This window comes from Chrysemys picta, chromosome 7, assembly GCF_011386835.1.
Source record: "Chrysemys picta bellii isolate R12L10 chromosome 7, ASM1138683v2, whole genome shotgun sequence".
Classification (NCBI taxonomy): Eukaryota; Metazoa; Chordata; order Testudines; family Emydidae; genus Chrysemys; species Chrysemys picta.
The window spans coordinates 111,295,091-111,317,481 of record NC_088797.1 but is presented as its reverse complement, the minus strand read 5'-3'; the positions used below and the strand labels follow the sequence as shown (position 1 = coordinate 111,317,481).

The following is a 22,391-nucleotide window of genomic DNA, read 5'->3' as shown; positions in this document are numbered from 1 at the left end:
TTCATAAATGATTTAGATAATGGCATAAAGAGTACACTTATATAGTTTGTGGATGATACCAAGCTGAGGAGAGGTGGGGTTTGCAAGTGCTTTGGAGGATAGGATTATAATTTAAAATGATCTTGAGAAACTGGAGAAATGTTCTCAAGTAAATAGGATGAAATTCAATGACAAATGCAAAGTACACCACTTAGGAAGGAACTACTACTGCACGCATACAAAATGGAAAATGACTGCCTAAGGAAGAGTACTGCGGAAAGGGATATGGGGGTTATTGGGTATCACAAGCTAAATATGAGTCAACGGTGTAATAGTGTTGCAAAAAAGGTAAACATCATTCTGGGATGTATCAGCAGGAGTGTTGTAAACAAAACATGAGAACCACAAGTTCCTCTGTAGTTGGCAGGATTTGAACCTGCAGAAGGAGACCTTAATGGATTTTTAGTCTAGCACCTTAACCACTCAGCCCCAACTACATGACTTCAAATATCATTCTTCCAGTCTACTCCACACTGATAAGACCTCATCTGGCGTATTGTGTCCAATTCTGGGTGCTACATTTCAGGCATAATGTGGCCAAACTGGAGAAATTCCTGACGAGAGCAACAAAAATGATTGAAGGTCTAAAAATATGAGGAAAGATTGGGAAAAAAATGGGTTTGTTTAGTCTGGACAAGAGAAATCTGAGAGAAAACATGATAATAGTTTTCAGGTACATGAAAGGTTGATATAAGGAGGAGGGTGAAAATTTGTTCTTTTTAATCTCTGAGAATAGGGCAAGAAGCAAGAGGCTTAAATTGCAGCAAGGGAGGTTTAGGTTGGACATCAGAAAAAATTCCTAGCTGTCAGGGTAGTCAAGCACTGGAACAAAGTGCCTAGGGAGGTTGTGGAATCTCCGTCATTGGCTTATACACTCTGAGGTTTGGGGTCCCCAATTTGTTAATAATCAGACGGCTCCCTGGTGCGGGATCCGCGTGTTTTGGTGCTGTCCAGCCAGGAGAACGGGTTCATTGGGTGGAATCTGGGTGATTGATTGCTGACAAAATGTAGCAAACCCGGACAGGATCCAGCGGCTGGATGCGGCTGCTGTGCAGCGCTGCACGCGGAGTCCGCGGGAGGTTGGGTTTCTGGGGCGGCACAAGCGGCTGCCCGGTGCGGTGCTCCATTGAGGTGGCTGAATAGGGGGGAGCTGAGCCCTGCCTGGCTCCGGGGTAGCGCGGTGGGCGGGTTGGGGGGACAGAAGCGGGCCACGCTGTTGTTCAATCTGACGGCATGAAGTGGGCGCTCGGGCTCCGCAATGGGCTGGAGCCGCCGCGCTCCGCCGCTCAGCGACTCCCTGCCGCGGCGGAACCAAAGTGCCTCAGGCGCTGGGGCAGCCCGGACGGCTGGGGAACGGGATCGGCAGCGCACTGCTCTGCGGCGCTTCCTGTTCCGGCGCCGGGCTGAGGTTTCCCTGCTACTGCGGAGAACCCGGCCATCCCCCTCCCCTCCCCCCGCAGAGCCAGGGGCCACCGCCCGGGGTCCAGTGCGCCGCTGCCGGGCTCCCCCTGCACAGTATGTTGCCCTACACGGTGAACATCAGGCTGTCGTCCCGGACCCTCACCGGAGCCCTGAGCGCGCAGAACAAGGGGGCGGTGGACTGGTGAGTGCGGGGCGGGGCAGGGGAGCCCTCGCCTGCAGGGGGGCGTGAAGCACCCAGGATCGGGGCGTGAGAGAGAGAGTGAAGGCCACTGGATGGGAATGGAGGGCGGGGGGCCCCTGGTGTGTGGGTGGCGGCGTATGGTTTAGAAGTGGTTGCTGAATCAATAGGCAAGGAGGTCTTGGAGCCCCAGAGGAGGAAGGGGAGGGTGGTGGGGGAGTGAGGCTCTTCTGCCCCTACGTGGAGGAGGAAGCCCTGCCCTAGTGGTGCAGGGGGAGAGGCCTTTCAGGGAGAGGCTGGGCACTAGAGAGTTAGAGGACCAAAGTCTTTGGAGTGGGGAGCGAACTATGCCCTCCCTCCTCCTCCAGCCTCTCAGAGACAGCTGTCAACGAGGGACTGCGCCTCACCCACTTTCTCTGTAACTGGGAAGGTTGTTACTCACTTTTCTAAGAGTACAGCATAGGCAGCCTCAAACACTGAAAACATGAGTTTTAAACATGTTTTAAAAAATCAGATGTCCTCTTATTTGCCTTCTGGTTTATGTTTAGGTTTCTGAGACTTTGCTTGGTATAGGGTACACTGAAGTCATGTTTTCAGTTTCTTTCCACAACTGGAAGGTCTAGGAAAAAATAAAGTTGAGATTCCCACGTAATCACTTGTCTGCAGAAGCTGAAACATTAAATCAGACACCAAATATCATGGGGCTGGCTATATAATTGTGAAAATTGTCAGCACTGAGTTTGGAGGATCTGATCAGTTTCACTTCCTCAAATGAAAACTTATCATAAACATGCTCCTGACAAATTCAGTTACCTTAAATTTCTGTGTATCGATGACTGTTTCTGTTTTTGTCTGTTAAATGTTTATATTGGTGTAGGGTCAAAAGCAGTGGTTCTCAACCTTTTTTGGCCCAGGACCCATTTGCAAATGTTTATGGTCTGTCTATGGTGGAGGTTCTGGGTAGTTTTCATTGGATTCTACCCAGCACTCATTTATTTATTTTAGCAGAGGCAGCACCTGAGCTGCGGGACTGGCTAGGCTTGGCTCTCTGCAGCCTCCTCTATTGGTGTGACAAGCCACATATGGTACAAACATAAATGGTAGAAACCTTCTGCAATCTGTTGTAGATATGATACATCTATCTACCTATGATATGGCAGATAAAAAGCAATATTCTATATATACATAAAATGTGTGTGTATTTATGTTCAATGCCCTGTATGCCCTCCAACTAATCCAAACAACTGCTCTGTCAGCGAGGTTAAAATTATGCCTGTTTTGCAGCTGCTGAAACTGAACAGACTGCCTGATTTTCAGTCCCATGCTTAAATAACTGAACCAACCCTCTGTCTGAGGACTTGTGCTTCCAGATCTGTCAAGTCAAGACAGCACCTTCCCCTCCACTGATTCCCTTGATATTTTCTCAGAGCAGTGGACATTATCTGGGGTTCTGTGCTTGGTTTCCTTTTGGATTCCTTGCTTTGACTCCTTGACTCCAATCCTATTCTTGTTTGTCCCCAACCATTTAACTGAACGCCATTTTTTTTTTGGTCCTCCTCTGTGGCAATGTCAATCTCTTCTTTGAGGTCAAATAGATTGAAACTTTTGACTACTATTAAACTCACTTAAAATATGCCCCTTTTCTTCTTCAGTTCTCCCCTTCCCTGCAAAAACCAACCAACCCACCCATCTCCCAACAATGTGAATTATCTCATATCTTATAAAAGAACATGCCATTTACTGATGCAGGTGGTTTAAACTATGTAAGATTTTAGCTTTCCCTTTTAGCATTTAAACAGCTTCTGACATAAATTAGCCTTGCATTGAAAAATTGCTCCCTGTAGAGTGCTGGAATTGAGTTTTCTATGTTTTCAGGTTTTATTTTGTTGGGTAGATATTACTATTTTTTTTGTTTCCAGTAGCATGCACACAACATGCTTGATGTTGTACAAACAAGTGGCACACTTCTTGCCCCCAAATGATTTTAATTTTAAAAATGATCAAACAGAGAGGCAGAGTGTAGGGGAGAGGGAGATGACAAACAGTTAACATTGGCCCTCTCTTCATAATAAATGCAATGTTTTAATGATATAATATAGAAGCAATCACAAATAAATCAACCATGCTGCTGTAGTTGCAGTTCAGCTTTATTTTATTAATTATTACGCACAATATCAGTTTTGTTGATAATCCAGCTACAGAAACTCTAATGAAGTATAGATCATTGCTAATCCAGTTTGACTTTACAGCTAAAAAAATCTCATGAAATCCAAGTACACCTACTGATGGTCTGGACATTTATTCCTTTCCCTGTTTGATAGTAACATTGCTATTTTTCCAGGGGCTGGCAAGGTTTGATTGCATATGGGTGTCAGTCCCTGGTGCTAGTTATTGATTCCAACACTGCCCAGACTGTACAAGTTTTGGAAAGACACAAAACTACTGTTGTCAAGGTGAGTTTATCTGTTTCAGATTGTTTCGTGTGATTCTTTTGTGTGTGTTGTTTTTTCTAAATTTCAGTGTAAAGAACTACCATTTTATCTAATTTGACTTTCACATCAAATCTGATATATGACATTAATCTTTAAGGAATAAAATGACCTCTCTGATGGCCAAGATCCAATCATTTGTTGAAATTGAACAGGCATCTATGGTATCATTATATTTTCAGATGTATGGAGAAACATCTGTATGTGTGTTAACGATATAGATATGGCCAAAACAGAAACGCTGCTTAAAAAAACAATTATTATACTCCTAATAAACATTGAAGTCCTGCTTTGCTTTTGGCTTAACTGATCTTTCCTTATTAGAAAAAGGCCAATGTTGTAAACAAGAGGTATGCATGGCAACATGCAGTTCTACTAACTTTACAATCCATAAAAATATTTTTGCTGTTTTCCTATTATTTTTGAATCTTAGAAATATTTTTATGGCTTAATGTAATAGCAGTAATGACTCACTGGGAAGGCTTTTCCTGATAGTTAGATAGCTGAGTTCAAAATCATGGCACATGCCAAAGAGACGCAGCCTCCTTGCAGATCAAGCACCACCCGATTGTTTTTGAGTTAAGTCTGGCTCAGTGTTCAGTCTGCGTCTGTCATTAGTGTTCTTATAGTGCTACTTTTGGCGACCATGTGATAGCTGGTTGTGCAGCAGCATTCCTTAGTTAACGCACTAACTGGCTGAGTTAAGTGCCCTCAATTTCATTTTGCAACATTTATCTCCTAGGAAATACTGCTTGTGCGTATTTGATTCCTTAGTATTTTCTTGTTGGATTCCTATTTTTCTGAGAAAATGAAACTGTGCTGACATACTCTTATCATGATTATCAATAATTATGACAACCGTAAAAAGATGAAAAATTCTGAGCTCTTTTTAGCGATAATCTGCCTATCTATGGATTCTCTAGCCTTGGGGAAGGGGTGAAGCATGTTTTCTGTGGAGATTCCTCAGCTCAGAACTCCATCAAATAGTTTGTCAGGGTTTGACTGTGCCAACCTTCAGAGCATGGTACAAGCTATTCAGATTTGCTTCTAAATCAGGACAAGAATCCCTATAGTCACATTTTAATGATTGAATTTAGTCTCCAGATTTGGAGTCATAACATGCCAGAGAGCAACTGAATTTTCTACATAATTTTAGATCTATCATTTTTCTGATACTGCCACGCTGTGTCTCTGACTTGCCTATTGAGTAATATAGAGAGATTTTTGTTTCTACTGATAAGAGTATTTTTCAAATGTAAACATCTGGAACAGCTATATAAGTTGTGTGCCATGTCGTATCTCCATATACGACAACACATTTCTATGCCACAAACATTTTGATTAAAGCCTTTCTGTTTTATTACATGTGTGGAGATTGTCAAAGTAATATGTGGCCAAAATTTGAACAATAAATTATATTATCCTAGATAGTGGATGGAGCAATAAGTGATATGGACACATGCAAGAGGTTGGCAAATAACCAGACAAATAGTTAGTCAGCATCATAACTGTTCTAAATTGAACATAATATATGGTATTACTTCTATTGGTTAGAGATGGTCCTGCAGTTGGTCACAAAATGAAAATGAAGACTGAAGAGAAAGGAAACACAAATATACCTACACCTCTACCCCGATATAACGCGACCCGATATAACACGAATTTGGATATAATGCGGTAAAGCAGTGCTCCGGGGGGGTGGGGCTGCGCACTCCGGTGGATCAAAGCAAGTTCATTATAACGTGGTTTCACCTATAACGCGGTAAGATTTTTTGGCTCCCGAGGACAGTGTTATATTGAGGTAGAGGTGTATTGGCCAATCCACTTGGATATTTTGGGGACCTGTATATTATGAAGTATATTAAAACAGTTTTTAATGCCTTTACTCTCTTAAGGCAAGATACTGTAAAAGAAAATGTATCAAATCATTCTTTACAGCGTGTTTGAAAATTATATACTCTGTCATTACAATGAATGACACCCACTCTGTACGAGCAGATTGTCGTCTTAGCCTCCTCCACCCCGACGTGCTGGGCTGTCCTCAGAACTGGTCATGAGATATAGGTAAATACCAGTACCTAAAATAGGGTCCAAACAGCAAATTAAACACACAGTGGAACAGGACAGCATCAATATTAATAGCTTAGTTTAAAAGTTGCACATAGGTTAGTAAATAAATTATAACAGATTCAACTCTGTTGCCTTATAATGATAGCATTGTAACTGCATCAGGATAGCTATATTTTCCAGCTAATTTTGTGACGCTATACTATTTCAACAGTCAGCTAAATGTTAAGGTCCTTACAGTCTTTATATAATTTATTAGATCATTTTTCAAAACCACCGTCTCATTTATTAACTGGAGCAGACCCAGGAAAATGACTAATTTATGAGGAAAAAGAGTGGAATTCTTTTCTTTTCTGCTTTAAAGATCAGTAGACATCATATAAGAAATTATTATACTGGCCAAGATCTTTCCACACTCCTCTAGATGTAATCATAAATAATTTTCTTTAGTTCCTGAGCTTAATATTTAAGAAGTCTGCTTACCACATTCCTTTTAAAAAGAACTATTACAGTTGCAAGTGACATAAGAAACATAGTCTGAGTCCATTATTACAAAGAAAATAACATGGACAGGTTCCATTTACAAGAAATTTTCACCTAAAAAACTTGTTTACATTATGTTACTGGACTGCATACCTCAGCAGTTAACACTGTTAAAAGCCAAGAAATAAGCAATTAAGTATTTCAACACACTGTCTGCAATCTATTAAACATATCCTCTTTTTAACCTTAAAAACCTTATATCTTTTGCACACATTTCTACCTTCATGTTGAACTATTAATGGTTATTCTTAAAGTCCAGCCATGTTTACTTTATATATTTACTCCCTTTGTCCTAATGAATAATATAGATTTTCTGTGGCTTTAATAATATTATCTATATTATATCTGGATTTATGGTATTTTTTTATTGGTGTGTAATGTCATATTGCAAATAGTGATTGCCAGATGTTTGTCTGTAATATGACAGTTGTGTATGGGTGACAGTTCTGAAGTTCATGTGGCTTTTTTATATAGTAATTACAGGTTTGAAATCTACATTTGTGTATGCATTCACATATTATATTATTGGTCACACTCAAGCTTGCCCTTTAGTTGTTAAGGTGAGGGTGATATGTGTGGGCTGTGGATGGTGTAAAGAAGTAACTGATGTTGCAAAGATCTTTCACCTCCCTTTCCCAGTTCAGCTCAGTGTTCTGGCAGAACTGACAAAAGGCGAGCAGGGATGTAGGGGCAGAGTTACAGGGAATGATTGAGGAAGTGGTAAGAGGGTTTTGGTTTGAGGTACACAGGGATGTGGCTGGGAACTTGCGGTGGTGGAGCCTAAGGTCTGCTGTTTTGATGCACCCCAGGAGTTGAAGCCAGAATGCTAAGGAGCCCTTGATGTTCCAATGCCTTTGTGCAAAGCATTGGACTCGCTCACACATACATTTTCTTCTTGGCCATCCAGAAACCTCATGACTGCTTAAACTAGGCTAGGAGCGTGATTTGTGTGTATAGCGTGGTGGTTCTTTGGGTGAAAAGAGAGGTTCTAGATGACTGTAGCATAGTTGAAGAAGCAGCACCTGATATATTTCTTTGAATAAAGTATATGTAGGAGCTGAAGAGAAACAGTCAAACAAAAAAGAGTCCCGTTACATCACATGAAGGCAGACAACTAAATACTGACAAATTTTAAAAGTGCTTGTATACAAATTCAAGAAGTCTAAATACAAACATGGGCGAACTTGAGTTCCTGGTATTAAATGTGGATATGGATACAATAGGCATCCCAGAAACTTGCTGGAATGATGATAATCAATGGGATATGGTAATACCAGGGTACAAAATATATAGGAATGATAGAATAGGTCACACTGGTTGAGAAGTGAAACTATATGTAAAAGCAAACATAATCCCATGTAGTAAAAATTTTAAGTGACTCAAACAGTACCATAAAATCTCGATGGATAGAAATTGCATTCTTGAATTATAAGAGTATAGCAGTAGTAGTATACCATCAGCCACCTGACCAGGTTGGTGACAGTGATTGTGAAATGTTCAGGGATATTAGAGAGGCTACATAAACAGAAAATGCAATAATAAGGGGGGATTATGACTGTCCCCATACTGACTGGGTACATGTCACCTCAGGACAGGATGCAGAGATAAAATTTCTAGACATCATTAATGACTGCTTCTTAGAGCAGCTAGTCCTGGAACCCACAAGGGGAGAGGCAATTCTTGATTTTGTCCTAAGTGGGGGACAGGATCTGGTTCAAAAGTTAAATATAGCTGAACTACTTGGTAATAGTGACCACAGTGTAATTAAATTTAACATCCTTGTAATGGGAAAATACTAAAGAAACCCACCACAGTAGCATTTACTTCAGAAAGGGGAACTACACAAAAATGAGGAAGCTAGTTACACAGAAATTAAAAGGATCAGTCATGAGAGTGAAATGCCTGCAAGGTGCTTGAAAACTTAAAAATACCCACCATAGTAGAGGCTCAAACTAAGGGCAGGTCTACACTACGGGTCTAAATCGACCTAAGTTATGCAGCTCCAGCTACATACCTTAGGTTGACTTATTGCGGTGTCTACACTGCGCTGGGTCGACGTGAGAAACTCTCCTGTTTGACTTACCTTATGCTTTTCATTCCGGTGGAGTACCGGAGCTGATGGGAGAGCGATCGGTGGTTGATTTAGCGGGTCTTCACTAGATCTGTTAAATCAATCCCTGGTCGATCGATCACCACATGTTGATCCCCCGGTAAGAGGAGACAAGCCCTAAATGTAAACCCTCAAATAAAAACCAAACAATCAGTAAGAGGACCAAAAGAAAACGCTACCATGGCTAAACAACAGAGTAAAATAGGTGATTAGAGCGAAAAAGACATTGTTTCAAAATTGGAAGTCAAATCCTAGTGAGGAAATAGAAAGCAGCATAAAGTCTGGCAAGTGAAGTGTAAAAGTATAATTAGGCAGTCCAAAAAAAAAAAAAGAAAATTGAAGAGCAACTAGCAAAAGAAACACAAACTAACAGCAATTTTTTTAAAGTACATCAGAATCAGGAAGCCTGCCCGTCACAGGGCCACTGAACAAACGAGGTGCTAAAGGAGCACTCAAGGAAGACAAGACTGTTGTGGAGAAGCTAAATGAATTCTTTGCTTTGGTCTTCACTGCAAAGGATGTGAGAGAGATTCTCAAACCTGAGCCATTCTTTTTAGGTGACAAATCTGAGGAACTGTCCTTGATGGAGGTGTCACTAGAGGAGGTTTGGGACCAAATTGATAAACAGTAATAACTTACCAGGACCAGCTGCTATTCACCCAAGTGTTCTCAAATATGAAATTGCACAGCTACTAACTGTGCTATGTAATCTATCACTTAAATCAGCCTCTGTACTAGATGACTGGAGGATAGCTAATGCGGTGCCGATTTTTATTAAGAAGGCTCCTGAGGCTATCCTGGCAATTACAGGCTGGTAATACATTTAGGATAAACTTAAATAATTAAACTGGCAACTGCTGTGCAAGTTTAAGTCTCTATTTATTAAACTGTAGTCATTTCACGTGCATGTCACTAACTGTTGCATAATCTTCTGGTGTCTGTGTTTCATATAGTTTGTATCCCATTTAGTGGTGTCAAACTAAAAACTATTTCATACTTGTCTTTATTATACATAACTATCTATTTTAACTGGTTTCATTCATATCTTCAGGTTAAATGGGCTAAAGAAAACTACCATCACAATATTGGTTCTCCCTATTCTTTGCGCTTAGCTTCTGCTGATGCTACTGGAAAGATAATTGTTTGGGATGTGGCAACGGGAACAGTTCGCTGTGAAATACAGGAGCATACAAAACCAATCCAAGGTAAGGAAGGTGTATGCTGTTTTTATAAATAAGTTGTATTGTAAGAGGCAGTATTATCTACTAGTTATAGTGTTTATTGGAGGCCAGGACTCATAAATTCTGTTCACAGGCCTGCCATTGACTTACTCTCTGACCTTGGGTACATCACTCTGAGTGCCCGTTTACCCACCTTTAACATAGGTATAATGGTCATCTCCCAGCAGGGCTGCTAAGGGGTTTGTTTAATGCCTATAAAATGTTCTGAGATCTTCTGATGAAAAGTGCTATAAGTTGAGAAGTATTTTATTATTGATAAATGTTCACACAAAACACTAAATAAACCTCCTTGTTTTTGAGTTGGGGATTAATGCAGCTTGCAGTCCACATTGTAATAATACTTGGACAGCATTACAGTGCTGTTAATCATGGATTTGACTGTATTTTTATTTACAGTGCATTTTATATAGCGACTACAGTGCAAGCATACTAATATGACAAGTTAAAATTGGATTGTGTATTCCTAAGGAATAAAGGTTTCTTTGTTATTTTAAACCATTATGCCCCAGATTCCTTTGAATACCTATATCTGTCTTCCTTGGCATGCAATAACAGGAAGGCTATTTCATGGATAGGAGCTGGTATAGAAAAAGCAATAAAATGGATTGGAAAAGGAAACAAAGGGAGCATTAAGGAGCAGGCAAATGGCAGCAAATGACTGGGCTGTAAGATGAAACTAGAGCTGATATGTGCTTGGGTTTAACTGGGTAGTGTCTTGAAGTTGAGACTGCAGTGTTTGAATTTGATGTAGAAGGAGGCAATGGAGAGACTGATGGGAGAGGGCTTGACATGATAGAACATGCAGGAGAGGAAGGAATTTTTGGATGATCATTGATTTTTGGTTACAGTTGACGAGATATGTTGGGGAGGCATTTGCTTTTTACGTTATCATATCTGTATACATCTCCATGTTGCAACACTTCAACAGGAAGCTATAGAAAATGCTCACAAAGCCATACATAAATAATCCTTCTTGTTTAGAATGCTTGGAATGTTCTTTGTTGTGCTCCTATTAAAAAAATTAAAAAGGAGCATAGATTAATACAATGGTTCTCAATCTTTTTCCACCCACAACCTAGAGACCCTCCAGTTTCTTAATGCAAAGTACCTACATTTAACAGGCCTTCCTGGTCACAAAAATTTGTGGGCTATAATGAGTACGAAACTGTAGGTATGTTTGATGCTGGGACTTGTGGAGGGTCTATGCTTGATCGTGCTGGATAGCAGGCTCCTGATGCTAGTCGGGCTGGGTGTAGTGGCAATTACTGGTGATGTCTGGTGGGATGCTTTACCTCATCCCAGCTTCCCTCAGCAGACTACTTAGCTCTGGAGATTGTGGAAGCCAGCCTGATAGTCTCTGGAAGTGCTGCTTGCCCCAGAGCTCATTGTCATTCTAGTAGGTTTGGTGGATAGGTGGGAGGACCGAAGAGCTGCTCTAGGACTTAGTGGTGGAGTGGAACAAAGAGCAGCAGGAGAGAGAGCACGGTAAGCAACCTTCCTTTTACCTGGCTTCTGTTTGTTTTGTTGTCAGTCAGCAGGTTACCATCCAGCAAATGCCTCCGGTGAAGAAGTCTTAGTCTGATGGTTAGAACAGAGGCTTAAACATTAAACTGTTCTGCTTCCACCACAGATTCGCTGAATGACCTTAGGCACATGTCACTTAATCTCTCTCTCTCTCTGCATGTTTCCCCAGCTGTAAAATGGGAATACTACTACTTTCCCACGATTGAGGATCTTGGATAAGAACTACTTTATTATTATTGGTAGTAGGGACTTACAAGATCTCATCTTGTGTGTGAGATTCTGGTTGCTAAAAGAAACATGCAGTTTTATTTTCTTGGGAATTTTTGAGTAAACAAGTTTCTGTGCAAACACATTTTGGCATCCTTTAAGTTCTCCTGTGATTTTTAAAATCAAACCAAATTGTGAGTAAATCTTTGTTTTACAGCTACCCACATCCTTATTAGCATCACTTTATAGGTTGTTTTATTTCTGAAGTAAAACTCAGAAATGAAGTTTTGTTGTGCAATGAAATTTTCATAGTACGTTTCCGAGAATAGTTAATAGTTCATTTGGGCTCCAAGCCTTTTTTTTTTTTTTCTTCCCTCTTCCAAACTCTCTCTGTGACACCAGCCTGACTCCTGTTTTTATCTTTAATTGTATTATCTGAAAAGCCACTTAACAAATTAGATTTTTGTTTCTTTAGCAAGGTTTATAAAACAGAAGCATAAAATAAAGTGGATAAAATACAGCAGCCAGCTTTTGTTTGGCTTCAGTTAATTCAATTAGCTTTGTTTTTTTCTCTAGTGTTACAGGTTTTTTCTAAGATGATGATACTGAGTTACTGAATGATTAGTGTGGCTTTTTACATGTTGCTTAAAGCCATTTTCTGATTGTATAGCCATCGACTCCCAATAGTGTATAACTTGTACCTTCTCACCCACAGAAATCGTTATCCCTTGTTCTGATAAATGGCAGAAAAGTTAATGGGGGGGGCAAAATCAAAAAAATTTCATTCCTTTCCTCACCTTAAATTCATATTTAAATGTATTTTTAGAACATCGTCCTGCTTTACATTGCTATGTTTGTAAGCAAGGTTATCCATTGTTTTTCTGTTTATGATGTGAAACTGGTGGAGTTATTTTTAAGATTTGATTTTCTTTTTATCCATTTTTTTAAGTGTTTTGCAATACAAGCACCTCCCATCAGCACTCTTGAATATAGTCTCCATTGTAATAAAAAACATCTCCAAGCTACCATCTAGAACAGGGTACTCACAAAGTTTTCATAGTCTGAACCAAATCTTAATAAAGAGATTATCTCACAGATCACCTCCCCTCCTATCATCACATAACATTCCTTTGGCAGTTACGTCAATTACTTACATAGAAAAATAATATTGAGAAAGTTTATTGTAATTTTCAGTCTTTTAGTGTAACGAGTATTATCCTTTTTTTTTAAATCAGTCTTCTCTTGATGCTCTTTTCTCTCATGTGTTCTGTTCCTTTCTTCCCATACTCCTTGTATGTACTTTTCTGTTTCTGGTGCTATATAGCCATTCGGTTCTCTTTTCCCTCTGGACTTTCTCTCCTGCTGGTAGGTGTCAATTTCAGTCCTACTGGTTGTTCTGGTCCCTAAAAGATGCTCCTTTTTTCTTCCCTTCTCATCTTGTTTAGCAGTATCCCATAAGAGAGACAGGTAGTTGGGAATGTTGTGAAGGCCAAAACTAACGGGGTTCAAAAAAACCCCTGATACGTTCCTGGAGGATAGATTCATTAATGGCTATTAGCCAAGATGGTCAGGGATGCAACCTCATGCTCTCAGTGTCCCTAGCCTCTGATTGCCAGAAGCTGAGAGTGGATAACAGGGGATGGAGCACTTGATGATTACCTGTCCTGTTCAGCATTTGTCATTGGCTACTGTGAAAAGACAGAATACTGGGTTGTATGGACCATTGGTCTGACTCAGTATGGCTGTTCTTATGTTCTTTTGTTCTTTAGTTGGCTGCTTCTTTTCATCTGCTTCTACAGACCTCCAGGCTCTTGTTTGCAATAATTGGAAATTAGCAACAGTGTGACCTGCCAGTTCTCTATGCACCATTAGCAAGTGCTTCACAGATGACAATTTGGGAGTTGCTGATATAAAATGTACAAAATGTCCTTTTATATTTTATTTTATATATTTTGTCCAGAGTCCAATATAACCAATGCAGCAGTTTGCACTGGGCTGTTTTTAACATAGCATGTCACTGTTACTGTGCAAACTGCACCTTAGACCTCTCTTTGTCCTCTTTGAGGGCACCTCTTCGACAGGTTTTGCAATATTGCCCATCTCTGGATGAAACCAGGTGGTCCTAGCACTCTTGGACTGGGATCTCTGGGCTGCAGTCCCCCTTTTTACCTACCCTGTTAAGCCGACAGACCAAACTGGGGTTGGCACCTGTAAGCTCTTTCCCCCCGGAATCTGTGACAGCAGCTCATTAAAGTAACTGAAAAACAGTATCTTCAAACAAAGTGGCATTTGTTAGCCAAAAGAAACATAGCGTCTATAAAATGGGTTAATAAAACTGCTGAGTTCTGTATGCGTATTTCCTTAAAGCTTAGCCTCTCTATACAGAAGTCAGGTAGACCCAGCGTATTCACATCTCTTGTTGGGAAATGCAGCCTACTTATTGCAGCTCCTATATCTGTCTGACAGAGACCCATCTTTTGCCACTGCTGCTGACAGCCCATTCAGCCTATCTTCTTTAAGGTTTAGGATTTTCTTTGGTCCCCGGCTTTCGGCCTGGGGAAGAGTAAAACCATGTCAGCTTGATGGGAGCCGGGCACGGCTTTCTCCAGTTAATAACCCTTCTTCCCTGAAGAACTTGAATAGGCAAAACACAAAGGAAGGGGAGTAGGAAGTATTAGCCCCATTTTACGAATAGGGAACTGAGGTAGAGAGAAATTGTGACTTGCCAGGGTCACGCCCATCTGTGGCAAAGCGAGGTATTAAGTCCAGATCTCCTGAGTCTCAATCCAGTCACGTGACCTTCCTCCCCATGTTAACCTTAATTTTCTTCCCGTGTGGGTGTGTATATACACCTCTACCTCAATAGAACGCTGTGCTTGGGAGCCAAAAAATCTTACCTCGTTATAGGTGAAACCGCATTATTTCGAACTTGCTTTGATCCACCGGAGTGCGCAGCCCCGCTCCCCCGGGAGCACTGCTTTCCCATGTTATATCCAAATTCATTGTTATATCGGATTGCGTTAGATCGAGGTAGAGGTATATATACACAATATCTTTCATTTCATGATCTCTCTGTGTACTTCCAGTGCACTTGTTTAAAAAAGCACTATGAGTTGGCTTTAACTACATTATTACTGAGGTCAGTGAAGTCTTACCATTGACTTCAGTGCGAAAACAGAGTTAGGACAGTGCTGAGTGTTTTTGAATATTCAAGTGCATTATTTTTATATATATATATACACATACATTACATTATTTTAGCAGTCTGTATATTGGTACTTGGCTTTTTTAAAGTGTCCTTCTTGCTCAACTGAGTAGATAATGACACACTGCATTCTCCAGCAGGATAGATTCAAAGTATATTCTCAATGTCATTGGAAGTGATCCATCTTTTTTTTTGAAGAAAATAGGGAAATTATATATTGAAAACCATCTTTTGAAAAGAGTTGGATAATGAGCTCTTCTTGCCAGCTTAGAAACACATCAAAGTAATTTGATATTTCACACGAATGATTTGTGCACATTCTTACAGCATTTTTGTATTAACTTTTGTGTTGGATCTGGCACATAAAAAAGTGTCATTTGTTAAAGTGAGCTATCAAATTAAAAATTAATGGAAAGAAAAATTGAGAGCTCAGAACTTTTTGTTATTTTCATCCTACATTTGATATTAGAGACATTGCATTTGTGTTCTGAAGGATTTAGATACTAACTTATAGAACTTCAGAGTAGTCTGCAGATTCCATTTTGGTTTGGCAGTGCAGATTACCCCCCACCCCCACTATTTTTAGTTTGGATTAAAATGTTTTTTTTCCAAGGGTGATTGAGCAATAGGATTTTATTTAGATCTGAAAAGGAAATTTGGATGGAAATGGGTGAAAGAGAGTGGGTGAAAACAAATAAATACAGCTTCTACCGAAGGGAGATTTGCATTTTACAGTCATGTATAAACATTTGCCTACTCCATTGTTCTGTGACCCATCTTCTTCTCCCATCCCTGCTAGCTAACTTCGCTTACTGTTACAAGACCGCATACCTTGAATAATTTGTTACGTTATGTCAAAGAATAATATGGTTGGCATCCTCTCTCTTGTGACTAGTCATATCACTTTGGCAGTATAGTTATTCTTTTGGCTACGTAGTATAGAATGATAATTTGAAGTTATTCCTGAGCTCAGGACTCTATCCCAAAGGGGAATTTGAAACACAGAAGTCCTTTGTTTTATTTTAAGATATGCCACTATTTTAGTTTTTTTAATAGCAGTGCATGCATTAGTAAATGGTTTTATGCATTTCTTGGTTCTTTGAACTCATTCATTATCAAACCAATGTCTAGGGTATGTTGTTTTAAACTAAAATAACTAGTTTCAAATATACTTCAGTTGATCAGGACTAAGAGAATATGTCAGCAGTGTATACTGTAAATAAAAACTTGAGGTAATAAAAGGAATTTTTTTGAAATCGTGATATATTTAGTGTGGTGCTTCTAATAAGTCACTTTTCCAGCCTAATAAGGCCAAGTACTTAGAAGCAGAGTAGGTTTAAAGTGAAATGAATATTTTTAACACTAACTTCAAATTTGGCTACTTGTTGCTTCTTTCTTTTGACAGACATGCAGTGGCTGTGGAATCAAGATGCTTCTCGAGATTTATTACTTGCAGTTCATCCACCAAACTACATTGTACTCTGGAATGCAGATACAGGCACTAAACTTTGGAAGAAGAGTTATGCAGAAAACATCCTTTCTTTTTCATTTGACCCCTTTGATCCTTCACATTTAACTTGTAAGCTTATTATAGAAAAGGAATTTCTTATTTTTATGATGTTTGTTTCGTGCTGACAGTATACTTGGGATAGTACAAAATACAGGTAAAGAGTCCCTGCCCCGAGAAGTTTAGAATCAACGTGTCCCTCATTTAGAAGGCCGGATGCACTGAGAAATTCAGAGGGGATAAGACCGTAGACATTTGTCTAGTATCATTACTTACTAACTCACGAGCATTGTGGAAATGAATCTTAAATGGATTTGATTGTGTGGGTGGTGACTTGGCATACTGGGAGGTCATTCCATATGTAAATCACATAACTGTATGAGAAAGGGAACCAGTGTCGAGGTTGCCCGCTGTTGGTAGGGTGAGATGAAGGATCCAGCATTGTTCCTGAATTTGCAGAGAACCTGAAACAATAGCCTTAAGCAGTAATTGAATTTACATCAAGAAAGGCTGAAGAGGAAGAGCAAAAGTGATCTAACGTCAGAGCCTTGTGAGAGCCTCTCTGAAAGTGAGGTGGGGGGGGGGGGAGAAAGCCCACTAAAAGAGCTGCTGAGGGAATGACTAGAGAAGTAGAAGGAAACCAGGAATGAATGGGACCTTGGAAAGGAGGGTTTTCAAGAAGGGGAGCATCTGATCAACAGTGTCAAAAGCAGCCAGAATGTCAAAGGAGATAAAGAATAGATTTGTGCACAATTTAGTTGAAATAGCAAAAGAAGAATAATGAAATTACCATTTCCATTTCTGAATTTAGCTCCATCACTACTCTTTTCTCCCTAATGAGATTGGGTACAGTTTCTGTATTTTTCTTGCTTCCCTCCATGCAAATCAAACTGAAGGAAGGAGCTTTTGGGTGTATATATGTATACATACATAATATCAAATTATGGAGATGTCCATCATGGCTCCACAGTTAAGGTTGAATTGGGTTATGCAATCATGTAAATGTTATACTTGCGTGAGAATGGCAATGGGGACTTATTCTTGTGGGTAACCCTGCTTTCCTTTTGCATTGTAAAACTTAATGAGGAATAGTTGATGACTGAAAAATCAGTGTATGGAACTAATGTGAAAGGACAAACAAGAACTTTTGGCCAATAATCTGTACAGTATTTTGTAATATACAGACTTAATTTTGAAAAACTGAGTTTTGTGGCCTCTAATGAATTGTAATGGACCATTTCCTGCTCTTTGACTAGAAGATTTCTGTTAGCTTGAATTATGAATTTCCCAGCCTGTTCAATATCTATTACTATTTTTCCGCCCAAAAGCTACATTAAAAATAAAACACCATAATAAAATTGCACATAATAGTTTGCTATAATAAAAAAATGTTTTTCTTGGTACAGTGCTCACCAGTGAGGGCATAGTGTTCATCTCAGACTTCTCTCCTTCCAAGGCTCCTGCCAGCTCGGGAAAAAAAGTTTATATCTCCAGTCCACATTCCAGTCCTTCACATAACAAGCTGGTTGCTGCTACAGGGGCCAAAAAGGCCCTTGATAAAGTCAAAATTTTAATCACTAACGAAAAACCAAGGTAAGTTGCAAGTGTTTCTCCTGTCCTCACAGAACTTTTTCTCTGTGTGTGTGTGTGACATATTTTATAAATCCTGTAAATACTAGTTAGATTGATTTATGATATAATATTTGCTAAAAAATCTTTGACGGACAGGGAAATAAAGGGAAGTTGTAGAATTATTTTTTTCTCCATGTCCTAGCATCTCTAATCTTCTCCACTGTAACAGTGAAATTAAAGAGCATCTGGCCCTGTGATTATGAAATGTGAAGAACCTGATGTCAGGCATCTACTTTTATTAAATCCTGCATGCATCTGTTTCCTTTTAATTTTGATTCCCTGGATAAGGTTTAATTGAACCCCTTTTTAGTAATTACTTCTGATGTTTGATTGTTGAAGAGAAGAGAGGGAATTCTTAAGCAATAGATACATTCTAAAAAGTTTGTGAACAAAGAGCACTTTCCCATTCAACAAATCTGCTCTCTGTGTGTTTTTGGAGTCACGTGCTTACATTATGGACAAATAAATTTTGCTAACTCCGACCCTATCCTTACAGAGCCAATAGTCCTGAAAGACGGAGTTGGGTTTTATTCCTTCTCCTGCATCATCAGCTGAATTGTTAAATACATCCCAACTGAAGGGCCCAATTTTGTCCTGATTTACAACTGTAGAAATCTATTGTCTTCAGTGGCATCAAATGGTGTAGGTAAAGGTCTGCATTCTGATGAATAGTGATGTTGAAGAAACAGAAAAGAACACAGCTTGACTTTCAGATCTCAGCTGAGTTTGTAAGCCTGGTAGATAGGAACAAATCTTTTTATTTCTAAAGTGAACAAATGAGCAAAATGATAGAGAAAACATTGAGACAATGAATACTGAACCACAATGCCATTTTAGAATAACTTTTCCTTAATAAATTGCACTTTGTTTCAGCATTTAAGCAAAAATTACTTAAATCAGTATCAGAATTTACCACATAGTAAACAGATTGCACTTTATTAGTGATCTGCTAACCCTAATAAGTACAACTGCCTGGCTTTATCTGCATTCCTTCAAGGAACTTGCTCAGAGGGTGCACATAATGCATGATTATTTTTCAAATATCTAATAATTTTTAGTTTGTTATTGCCAATATCTTCTGAAATGAGGTAGTCTCCATTTTTAAATATATTTCTTCAAACTTTGGAAGATGATGTGTACCTAGTTATGGGCATTTCTTAATTTTGGATTGTAAACTCTGATTAGGATTGCATTGTACTCATTCTAAGACTGAAGTATAACGCATTTAAGAAAATACCAATTATTCATACCTTTTCCTGTCTCCAGTTTGCCAGGAGACTGTACCTAGTCCTCTTTAATGATTCTGTTACCTCCAACTTAATGTGAGGTTCAACTTTCCAAGTTAAAGCCACATTGACTCACCTGCTTTCTGAGTAAGAAAAAAATGTGGCAAGCATATCATACCCATTTTCCCTATTTGATTTGAGGATCTAGTCCCAGTCTGTAAAACCTTAAAGATTATTCTTGAAATCTGTAAAGACTATCAGAGATTACCTCTCCAATTCCACCCAGAGTCATTGTCTACACAGGCACTGGCGTATAGAGGACACGTAGCTACATGCCGCAGTGAAAAGCTGGCTGCGTCCAAACTGCAGTGAGTAGTGGTGATGAAAAGCTTTCCTCCGTCTGGAACCTTTCCTTGCTTCTGGAGTCTTTCACTGAGGCTAGGAAAGGCTCCAGCAGCAGGATACTACACTGCTAGGAATAGCAGTGTAGATGGAACAGGTACTGCTTGGGTGTGTAGGGAGCTGTGCACAGCACATGGTGTGTCACCTAAGCAATGCCTCACCTAAGCAATGCCTCACCATCCACACTGCTCTTTATAATCAGGCTAGCGCGGGCATGCAGTGTCTGTATTCTACATGCCACCATAGTGTGGATAGAACCTTAGAATCTCTGTGTCAAGTATATTATGGTGGGATAGATGGCATAGTGTGCTTAGTGGGCAATCTGACAGTTGTACAATTTATTAAAGGAGATTAGCGTAAGTCCAAGTCTGACTATTTTCAAACAAACCCCCACTTTTTTGGAAAAGCCTTCCTTTAATAATGAAGGCTGAGAAGGGCCTGATATAATTTCCCATGGAATGTGGGGTTGGGAGGGCAAGTAATAAAGGAAAATCAGAAATCCCTAAATAATAGCAGCAGTAAAAAGAGACATTAATTTTGTGTTTAAGAGTAACTCTTAATTTCTTTTTATCCTGCATCTAGCAATTAACAATAGATGATTTATAAATAAATAACATAAATAAAATGAGAGTTTAAACTTGTAAGTTAAACTTCAGTATTTTAAAAGCTAAAATTGCTGCATTTTAAGTTATTCTAGAAATCAGCCAACTTCCATTTTTATATGTTGTGATTTTTTTTTTCTTTTTTGTACTTTTTTACATATTAAAAATACCTTCCAATCTGACAGTGATTGTGTGAACAAACTAATCAGACTGTATTGTCAATCAGCGCTTAACGCCAAATTTTAGTGCAGATTAAAAATTTGGACTTCATTTTAATAAGCTGTTTAAATTGCAAATAGAACAGAAGACTTAATGGCATCTCATTTTGTAATCATTTAAGTAACTGTGATCTTTATACTTTTAAGTTAGTGTGTGACATTGTCTTTTTATATTATTCTATCATGATCTGCTTGTGCTGCATCAGATAGAATACTTGACTTAAAAAAATGTCAAGGAGAGCGAGTGTGCTGCTGCAACGTGTATGTGTGTATATCTATCAATCTGTAGATATACACACATAGGTATAGTAACAATACATTAACAAGGGTGGAATTTTTTTCTCTGTTCTTCTGAATGCATTCTTAAACTTCACATGTTTGCTAGTTACCTTCACCCCAAAACAGTATAAATAGTCAAAGGGAATGAAAGCAAGTGAAACAACGATGATTGGTTTGGATTTGTTTTAGTTATCCTTTAGTTATGAAGAGGGGGTTAGTTGTGTGGGTTGGGCAAAACAAGTAAGAAAGGGAGAGCAAAAAGAAGTGAGCTGGGAGATAGATGCTAAATTGCTCAGAGCTTTCAATAGTATGAAGAGTTTACATGTGATACAGATGCCCTTCACAACTCTATGGACAAACTTACAGACTAATTATTAGATTTAATGTATATTCTCAAGAATGTCCTTTGTTTCACAGCCTCTCTCTTGTTTAGATGCATTGCATTTGACTGTTAATAGTGTTTGTGCATTCTCAACTTCTTTCTTTCTTTCTTTCTTTCTTTCTGGCTGTGAGGCTAGTTTTAGTTAATTACAAAATTAAAAATTATGCACAGCGATATGCAAATTGCAATGAGCCCCATGAGTCAGGCTGATTTCTCATGAATACCGATAGATGCTTCAACTGCTAACACTGTTCACAGTTGGACTGCCTTTCTCTTGAAATGTGAAGCCATTACATTACATTTATTTCCCTAGCATCATAAACTTATTCATTTTCCAAGGCTTTTCAGTTTGATTTTAATTTCCAGAGGTGTATTTTGAATTGTGATGGCTCAAATGAGGTATCTATAACTATCTTAGCTGTTGAAGTGGGCAGTCCTTGGAAATTGGCCTTTGTGGCTGCATGCAAAGTATTTCCATGCAGCTATTAATTGTATTATGAGTTTGAAATATGCTAATATCAAAACCTCTTTAAAGCTGCTCCTGCTTACTGAACTATGTAAAAACTGCTTAATAGATGTGTATTTGGTGTATTTCAGTGCTGAATCTGTAACACTGAATGAGTGTCTTCAGTTGTCATATCTACCTTCCAAAAGAAACTACATGTTATTACTCTATCCCAGAGAAATTTTGATTCTTGACCTTGAAGTGAACCAGACAGTAGGTGTAATAGCTATTGAAAGAACAGGCATACCTTTTCTACAGGTAACATATTCAGTTTTGTTTCTGCCTATGCTTATTTCATTTAACATTCTTTGCAATTAAAACCAGTCCTTACTGAATTCTATTTTCAAACATTTATTGATTTTTATAAATATCAAATATATAATTCTTTCTTTCTAAAGTTATGTTTGCTGTGTGGCTGTCAGCAAAGAGATGTTTAGGCCTGGGTTTTTAGTCTATAAAATCCAAGGAAAACTTACAGTGTGAAGAGCAAAGGTTCTTAATGTGCTCTAATATCTGAGAAATACTACTGAGCTACCATATATTCTGTACTGCATAACACTGTATGCATGTGAATTATTTTACTATGTGCTCTGAGAAAAAGCTGCTTTTACAT

At 39.0% G+C, this 22,391-nt stretch overlaps 1 protein-coding gene across 4 annotated transcripts in view; it reads left to right on the top strand.

The window, feature by feature from the left end:
- The first annotated feature begins 1,088 nt into the window (after nt 1–1,088).
- WDR11 (WD repeat domain 11) overlaps nt 1,089–22,391 on the top strand; it is a 67,302-nt gene continuing 45,999 nt past the window's right edge. For all 4 annotated transcript variants that reach the window (XM_005307682.5, XM_065552349.1, XM_005307681.5 and 1 more), the window contains exons 1-6: nt 1,089–1,642; nt 3,981–4,092; nt 9,900–10,053; nt 16,431–16,604; nt 17,939–18,125; nt 21,871–22,036. In XM_005307682.5, the coding sequence (XP_005307739.2) occupies nt 1,557–1,642; nt 3,981–4,092; nt 9,900–10,053; nt 16,431–16,604; nt 17,939–18,125; nt 21,871–22,036 (879 nt within the window). In that variant the 5' untranslated portion in view covers nt 1,089–1,556. The remainder of the gene's footprint in view (nt 1,643–3,980; nt 4,093–9,899; nt 10,054–16,430; nt 16,605–17,938; nt 18,126–21,870; nt 22,037–22,391) is intronic.